Here is a 9,346-nt window from a genome sequence, read left to right as displayed (position 1 = left end):
AGAGACTCAATAGGGATGCTTGTTACAATATACAGATTCCTTGGTCAATTTTCAGTTTTCTGGATGAGACGCTGAGGGAGGTAGGCCTGGGAATTAGTCCAAAACGAATCGGAGAAAGTAGGTTAATGGCAGATAATGTCATAATGTGTTATCCCTCTGAATTAGACATTGCAATTTTAAAAGAGTTCTTTACGAGAAAATTACTTAAATTGGAGAAGAGTGCTAAGTTGGAAGGATTTCAGGTAAATTGGAAAAATTATGTAGATACGTGGGAGTTTGTGTTGTTTTACACTTCTCTACTTAGAAGCTGGTATCTGGAGGATCCGTGCTCACTCCAGCTATACATGGGATTTTGACTTACTCAGCTTAGATACCACTACCTGGGTTGCCTAATAGAAACTACTAATAGAAACTGTCCTATTAGGTAGATAATGGCATATTTGCCTATAAATATATGTAAATATTACACATGTTTCCATTTTTAGGAAAAGCATGAAGGTTAGGTGAGTAATAGTTCTTACCAAGTCAGAGTGGATACCTGAATGACCAGTTTAAATACTTTATGTATTTGGAAACATGTGTCCTGTGACTTTGGATATGGTTTTTCCTTATGTAATTCTTACTTTCAACAAATATCTCTCTTAAGACAAAATCTTCTTTTTTTTGGTATTTAAACCACCTAAAAATATAAGAAGGCAGTTATCTATTGTTGCAGAGAGTAAAGTCATTTTTGTTTGAAATTGTGCTTTAAGGGGCACCTGGGTGGCTCAGTCATTAAGCCTTCAGCTCAGGTCATAATACCAGGGTCCTGGGATCAAGCCCCACATCAGGCGCCCTGCTCGGCAGGAAGCCTGCTTCTCCCTCTCCCACTCCCCCTGCTTGTGTTCCTGCTCTATCTCTCTCTCTGTCGAATAGATAAATTAAAAAAAAAAAAAATCTTAAAAAAAAAATTGTGCTTTAAGAAAACGACTTACAGACCAACTGAATACATACTAAACCTGAAACCTAGACCAACATATTTTATGAGGATTCAGAAACAAAAGAAAAAGGGAGCTTTATAATTTTCCTTATAAGAATAAGAAGAGAGGGGTGCCAGGGTGGCTCAGTCAGTTAAGCGTCTGCCTTCGGCTCAGGTCATGATACCAGGGTCCTGGGATCGAGTTCCGCATCAGGCTCCGTGCTCAGTGGGGAGTCTGCTTCTCCCTCTACCCTTCCCCCCTGCTTGTGATCTCTCTCTCTCTCTCTCAAATAAATGAAATGAAATCTTAAAAAAAAAGGAAGAAAAGAATCCTACAGTCAATTAGAAAAAGGGGAATTAGAATTGTAATGTTCCTTAGGCAAGCTAGAAAAACACTGAATGGAACAACCATACACCAACAAACTAGACAACCTAGAAGAAATGGAAAAACTCTCAGAAACATACAACCTACCAAGACAGAAAGAAAGAGATTATCTGAGCAGCCCAATTACCAGTAAGGAGATTCAATCAGTAATCAAAAAATCTCCCTACAAAGAAAAGCCCAGGACACATGGCTTCAATGGTGGTGAATTTTACCAAATATTTAAAAGAATTAATGCCAGTCTTTCTCAAACTCTTCCAAAAAACTGAAGAGTAGGTAACACTCCCAAACTCATTTTATGTGGTCAGCAGTACCTTGATACCAAAGCCAGAAAAGGACACTACAAGAAAAGAGAACTACAGGCCAAGATGCCTGATGAATATAGATGTAAAAATTCTTGATAAAATACTAGCAAATTGAATTCAACAGCGCATTAAAAGGATCATTCACCATGAGCAACTGGAATTTATCCTTGGGATAAAAGGATAGTTCAACACATACAAATCAATAAATTTAAGACACCACATTAATAGAATTTAAAAACCCCCCACATGATTATCTCAATAGATGCAGATAAAACATTTAACAAAATTTATCATCAGTTCATGATAAAAACTCTTAACAAATTAGGTATAGAAGGAACATACCTCAATATAACAAAGGCCATATATGATAAGTCCACAGCTAAAATCATACTTGCTGATGAAAGGTTGAAAGCTGTTCCTCTCAGGGTGCCTGCATGGCTCAGTTGGTTAAACACCTGACTCTTTGTTTCAGCTCAGGTCATGATCTCAGGGTCTTGAGATCAATCCCTGTGTTGGGCTCTGCACTCAGTGGGGGTGTCTGCTTGCTTGAGATTCTCTCTCTCCCCCTCCCTCTGCCCCTGCCCCCGCTCTGTCTCAAATAAATAAATAAATAAATCCTTTTTAAAAAATAAAGAAAGCTGTTCCTCTAAGGTCAGGAACAAGACAATGGTGCCCACCCTCACTATTCATATTAAACAAAATACTGGAAGTCCTAGTCAGAGCATTCACTCAAGAAAAAGAAATAGAAGTCCTCAGAACTGCAAAGGAGGAAATAAAATTGACTCTATTTGCAGATGGCATGATTTTATACAAAAAAAATTCTAAAGACTCCACCAAAAAACTGTTAGATCTAATCAACAAATATAAAGAAAAAAATACTGATCAGGAAATTTTAAACTAGGGTAAGAATCATTAACAAATCAAGCACCTACTGTACTATGTCCTTGATACTTAAATTATCTCATTTAATCTTCAAAAGAACTCTGGATTGATTGTGTTGTTAATTTCACAGTTTGCAAATGATAAAATGGAGGCACAAGTATTAAATAACTTTCTATGCTCTGTATCCTACACAGGGTTACTTAATGCTACTTGGTGGCTTTAAAAAATGATGTATAGCCAAGGTAAGTAAATGCTAAAGCAACATCAGAACAACTAATGAGGAAGTCTCACTAACTGAATTGGAACATGTTTTCCTTTGACTAATTCAATATAGTAGAGGAAGTAATTACCAACACAAAAGTAAATCCAGGCCGTGCAGGGGTTTTGATTTCAAAATTAAGTAATTGATATACTATGTCTTTAAAACTAAACTAAGTAAATACTGTACACTAAATGTTTATGTCATCCCCAAAATCTATGTTGAAACCCTTATCCCCAGTGTATTTGGACACGGGATCTTCAAGAGATATTTAGGTCATAAAGGTAGAGCCCTCAGGATGACAGCAGTGTCCTTATGAGACAGAAGAAAGCTTGCCTCCTCTCTCTTTCTCTCTCTTTTCTACCATATGAGGACCTAGCAAGAAGATGACCATCTTCGAACCAGAAAGAGGGCTCTCACCAGAACTTGGCCATACTGGGACCCTGATCTTAGACTTCCCAGCCTCCAGAACTATGAAACTAAACAAACAACTTAAGAACCTAAGGATGAAAATATATGTAAATTAATGCTTTTTTTTAAAAAAAGATTTTATTTATTTATTTGACAGAGAGAGACATAGTGAGAGAGGGAACACAAGCAGGGGGAGTAGAGAGGGAGAAGCAGGCTTTCCACCAAGCAGGGAGCCCGATGCGGGGCGTGATCCCAGGACTCTGGGACCATGACCTGAGCCGAAGGCAGACACTTAATGACTGAGCCACCCAGACGCCCCTGTACATTAATGCTCTTATTTTATTACATTGTCTGTCATTATATCTTTACTTTAAGAGCTTTAAGGAAAGTTCAGTTTAAAAAACATTTTTTAAGTCATGATATCTATGCCAACATAATATTTCAAAATCTATTAATGTGCTTTTCTTTGAATATTTTCTTATGTTGCCAGAGTGCTCCATTCCTCAAGGAGTCCTATGTTATACCTGAAGAGTGCAAGAAAGTGTCATTGTTCACCTCTTGAAATCTAAAAGAGCTTCACAAAGCCAATTTTTAGAAATAAGAGTTCTGGAGCGCCTGGGTGGCTCAGTTGGTTAAGCGACTGCTTTCGGCTCAGGTCATGATCCTGGAGTCCCGGGATCGAGTCCCACATCGGGGACTGCTTGTCCCTCTGACCCTCACCCCTCTCATGTGCTCTCTCTCTCTCATTCTCTCTGTCTCAAATAAATAAAATCTTTAAAAAAAAAAAAAAAAAGATATAAGAGTTCTGAAAACCAGGTTTTCATTTTTCAAGAGCCAAGCACTTGAGAGAGTAAAGTAGAAACCCCAGCTAGGTTAAAGATGGAACCTAAGGCAGTGGGGGCCTGTGACTAATTTCCAAAATTGAACTCTGAGACTATACAAGGTTCCATTTCTAAGGTCAAGATTGGATTGATTTGGAAAGGGGAAATGGTACCAGGGTACACTCAAGCAGAGAATGTCACCTGTTTATAGAAAACTTTCCACATGCCCCATTTGAGTACACAGGTGCTGTGAAGGCTAGTCGATAGCAGGGAACCAAAGATTGGCATAAGGATGACCTCTAAACCAGAAATCATGGCAGGGATCAGGAATATCCAAAGTGGGTATTGCTCCATGTCCCAGTGCTATGCAGGAGCAGCTGTAGCTTTTCTGGAAGTAAAGATCCAAAGACAAAGTGGCACAAGGCTTTTCACTGGGAAGCCACTGTGGAACAAATCTCAGACTGGTCACCCCTGTTGCCATAATAAGCTTCCCACTGTCTCAGATATGACCTTGGGAAACAACAGAGACCACAGTAACCTAAAAGAGGCTCACATGTAAGTATAAGAGAATTAAAATGTAAAAGCAGAAATCAAGATAAGTTAGAGGTGAGGACAAGCAATTTAAGCAAAAGAAAGTAATTCCTTGATCGAAATTTACTTGGTATTCTCACAGGGCAAGAACCAGGGAGATTAAGCAGGGGGAGACCAAGTTCAATGGTTGAGAAGCAGTCATACATCATCATTCCTACAATTTTTTTTTTACTTGGTCACCTCTAGTTTAAGGTGGTCCATGAAATATATTTTCTACCATCTCCTCAGTATTTACTGCTCCTTAGAATTTCTAGAAATAATCTGCTTTTCTCAATTCTCAGAGCTGCCTTTAGGCAGAGAAGTCCAATTTGAGGTTCACAAGTAAGCACAGAGCTTTACACAGATAATTGTTAGCGGGAATATTACATTCCTCCCCCGCCCAATTACAAGAAATAAGAACTAATGAGCAAAGTGAATTGTATTAAAGAAATGCATTTTATTTTATTTGTTTTTTAAAAGATTTTATTTTTAAGTAGTCTCTACAAATGTGGGGCTCGAACTCACAACCTGAGATCAGGAGGTGCATGCTCCACCGACTGAGCCAGCCAGGTGCCCCTAAAGAAATATATTTTTTAAATTCAATCAAAAAAGGAAACATCAAATTTAATTTAAAGGAAAAAAAAATCAGAAATTGTCTGAGAAAACAACAGAGCAAATCAATTCCTGAAAAAAGAGTTCTGTGTCTTGGTGATCACATTTATTGAAAGGGTTGGAAAAAAATTAAAATGCCCTTTAGCTTAAGAATTTTTGAGTTATCTCCAAGTTCCTTCATTTCAGAAGTGGAAGAATCCTTGGCCATTTCTTAATATTAAAATTTACGCAGGTTTCTCTTTTGAATGTCTTCTACATTTAAAGAGGCAATCATACAAAATCTATATTCTATACACGATAAATTCTTAGTTTCAGCTAACTCTTAATGGAGGGGTAACTAGTACAACACCATCTCCCTGGACAAAAAGTATCGGAATATTCCGTTTTGTTGATTTATATATTTCTTCATATGTTTCCTCATCAATCTCTATAGGAGACACAGTTTCTTCCACATCTCCCAATATCATATTTAAATGCTGTTCATAAGCATGTATTCTGCCTTGAAGCTCTCTGTCATTTCTCATTTTCACATAAATACACTCATCCAGGCTGAGCCTGATGAGATCCAGGGGCTCTTCTACAGTGTTGGTAGTTTGTTGCTGGTCCTTGTCATCTGTCATGTTTCAAACCCTGCTCCCTTTCCCAAAAAATGTATTTTGAAATTTACATTTTTGTATCTGAGTCAATGCAACTACAAATCGGAAAACAACTACATTTAATATCAGTGTTAATCATATTATAGTCGAGAATGGTTTTGCTTTACTTTTTAGGAAGAGGGGAGCATGCACAATGTGATATTCTAGCACCATATATACCATAAATTTCCTATTATAAAAGCTTTATTGTTTCTAAAAATAAATGGTATAGAAAAAACTTATCTTGTGAACCTTAAATAGTTTGATATTTATAAAATTTTATTGCTTCTTCCTAATCATGCAGGAATTTCAAAGTATCTTTAGATGGATAATCAATATATCAATAAAGAGAATAGATTATAACAGTAAAAATATTAGGTCAGAGAATTATATTATACAATAGTATTTTTATAAGGACCCAAAATATGCGAAACTAAACATCATATTTTTAGGGATAGAAACAAATATGACAAAACTATTCTTAAAAGGTAAAGGAATGAGGCCATCTGGTGACTTCTACTTCAGGAAAAGAGAGCTAGAGAATTATTACCAACTTTCCTGTCGAGGACAATTAAAAGAATTGGATGAACTTTTAAAAATAAATTCCTTAGTGCATCAAACAGCTCATAATAGAATAAGAAATTGCCAGACCAAGAGGTAGGGGAGGTTGCAAGAATCAAGAGAAGTTCAGCATTGAAGGTAATTTTTTCCCTCAGGGCATCTGCTTCTTAGAAAGCAATAGCTATAAAACTAAACTAGTTTTTGTGGCCTTGTGGGGATAGAGAAGTAGTAGAGAGAAGAGTAGAACACACAGATCACATAAATCTGAGAGCTATTGGAATTATCAAGGTATAAAATAACTATCCTTTCTTTATATTATTATAAGAAAGGCTTGAAAATATATGTAGGAAACAAATAACTATAAACGTGACATAGCATATATGAAAACAAAACAGACTCACTGGAAGAGAAAAAGAATTAAAACCAAGAATTCAACGAATGTGTGTGACAACAGATTAACACAATTTAAGAGAAAATTACTGAGCTGGAAGCAAGTCAGAGAACATTTACAAAGAGAATTAGTTAAGTGAACGATAAGTCAGAAAATTACTCAGAATAAGACACTATGACACAAAAATCCAAAACAAAACAGAGGATAGAAGTCATAGATGACACAGTAAGAAGCTATAGTATATTGTTAGTATCAGTTAGAAAGAGAGGAGAGAAATAATGGGGAAGAGGCACTATTTGAAGAGATAATGGTTAAAACAGTTACCAAACTAATGACAGATACCATGCCACAGATTCAAGTAACCCAACAAATCTCCATCAGGATGAAATGCATGTGCATGCACACACACTCACTAGACACATAGTGAAACAGAAAAAAAAGAAAAGAAAAATTAAAAATGACCTAATGAAAGTAAGATAACCCTCAAAAGGGAAACAGACTTTAAATCGCAATGGAATTCAGAAGACAATAAAATGATGTGTTCAGTTTACTTCTTTAAAAAGTAAATTAAATTCTATATCCATATCCAGGGAAGACATTTTTCCATAATTAAGTGTAAATAAGAACAGTTTGGGGCACAAAGAAACAAAACAAAGCTAAAATCAGAATTTGCTCTCAGCAGACTCAGTCTCAAGAAAATACTAAATGTTGCTCATTAGAAGAAAATCTCTGAAAGGTAGAGATTCCTGAAGGAATGAAAAGAAACTGCACAAAAGTAATAATGTCTGATTTTAAAATATACAAAATTAAAATACACAATAAAGTCAAAAGATCATTTAATAATATTAAAGTATTCTAGGTTTTTTTCTTAATTGGGAGAAACGTAAAGGTATTAATGAACATTCTATTATGATAATATTTTTAAAGGCAAGAGAATAATAAATTGAGCATTGAGAACAGTAGTCACCTCTGAGAAGGCAGGATGAATATATAAAATGGCCCCACAACTAGAAGCAAGAAGATGCTGTCTTCTAGTTCTTACGTTGGATGATGTGTTCCTGGGTACTTATTTATTATCATGCTTTATTATTATGTATACATAAAGCACATAATATGGACCAAATATATTTGGTAGTATGTACAAAATATTACATAATTACATTAAAAAATTACCTGACCAAGAATTAGAAATTATATTTTATAAAATGATGGTCTGGCATACATAAAAGTGAATAAAAGAACTGAATTTGAGAAGTTTATCAACAATGTATATTATTTGTACACTTAAAAATCAAGCTTCTCATAATATTTTGAAGATTTTATGAGTGTAATCAATCCAATTTGTTCAATTATCATTCCTCCAGTAGACTTGGCATTCTTTGTCTGATTAGACATACATCAAAATGACTTTTTTCTTATTTCCTTTATGACACACAGTTCTGGAAAGTTATTATATACCATAAATACACAATTCTGGATTTATCTCTCACCAATCCTGCAAATTAGCAGTAAGAAAAATCAGCAAATGTATGTTCTACTTCAGAATGAGTGGATGCAGTGGTATGAATGTATTCTCATTTGTGAGTAGACACACTCATTCCAAACAAATATAGTTTCATCGTTTTTATAAAAAATGTGGACTAGTGGATTTTATGTCACGTTTATATCAAATTTAAGAGCCATTTATATGGAAGTTAATTTTAATTTACTGTTATCAGTTTGATATAAAATTACATTTATTTGTTCCTATTTATAGTCATTTTTTGGGTTTGCATTTTTATCCTTTTTATTTAATCTCATTTTTGGACATACATAAAATACTTATAGGGTTAAAAATGTTTTATACTACATATGTACACAAACTAAAATGACAAACTCTACTATATAAATGTGTGTGTGTATGTGTGTGTAGTATTTAGCTGATTTCAACAGTTTATTATAATATGTAGCAACTAATCCATGTGATTTTTAAAATAATTATTTACTAGGTTTTCGGATAATCCTTTGTACACGATTTTGACCATAGTCCTAATAAGAATCATAATCCCCTTACAAGTCACCTTAACATTTTATTGGGATATGCCAATATTTCATGTATTGACAATCACTTGGAAACTCAGTAATTCTGAATACTGTAGAAGACACAAAGATATTCAAAAAACCTTCTATGTTACAGAAATTACTTCACAAATAATAGGTTTTTAAACACATACTATTTGGAGAACACCTCAGGCCCTCAGGAAGAGCTTATTTACCCAGAGTTTAACTTTGATTTGAACAAAGTTGGGTATTTTGTTTCCCAGGGGGGAGAATATTAAAAAGTAGAAAATTATATTTATGTTTGGGGGAATAAAGGAGCTATTAGGGATGCAGTCATAGTGCCTCTCTGACATAGCAGATGGTCTCATGGAGGAAAGACTTAAAAAGTCTTTAAAATACAGCATCCACTTTACATCAATGAATATTTTACATTTCAATGAGACCAAAAAGGGCATTAAACAAACCCTAACATTGAAAACATGGATAGATGAACCTAAGGCTATATGAGGTTGATTATAG

At 35.0% G+C, this 9,346-nt stretch overlaps 1 protein-coding gene across 1 annotated transcript; it reads right to left on the bottom strand.

Moving 5' to 3' along the window:
* Window positions 1-5,511: 5,511 nt before the first annotated feature.
* On the bottom strand, window positions 5,512-5,820 carry LOC123843476 (U6 snRNA-associated Sm-like protein LSm3). Its single transcript, XM_045872924.1, has one exon. It carries the CDS (start codon window positions 5,818-5,820, stop codon window positions 5,512-5,514), a length of 309 nt encoding a protein of 102 aa, XP_045728880.1.
* Window positions 5,821-9,346: the final 3,526 nt, after the last annotated feature.

Source organism: Mirounga angustirostris, unplaced genomic scaffold, assembly GCF_029215605.1.
Source record: "Mirounga angustirostris isolate CCGP_5_RB_7025 unplaced genomic scaffold, mMirAng1.0.hap1 SCAF_11, whole genome shotgun sequence".
NCBI classification, from domain to species: Eukaryota; Metazoa; Chordata; class Mammalia; order Carnivora; family Phocidae; genus Mirounga; species Mirounga angustirostris.
Note: the sequence above shows the minus strand (reverse complement) of the source record. Positions and strands in the feature narration are given on the sequence as shown.

Bases quoted from the DNA above. Each gene is read 5' to 3' on its own strand.
- LOC123843476 (XM_045872924.1), bottom strand. From the start codon at position 5,820: ATGACAGATGACAAGGACCAGCAACAAACTACCAACACTGTAGAAGAG.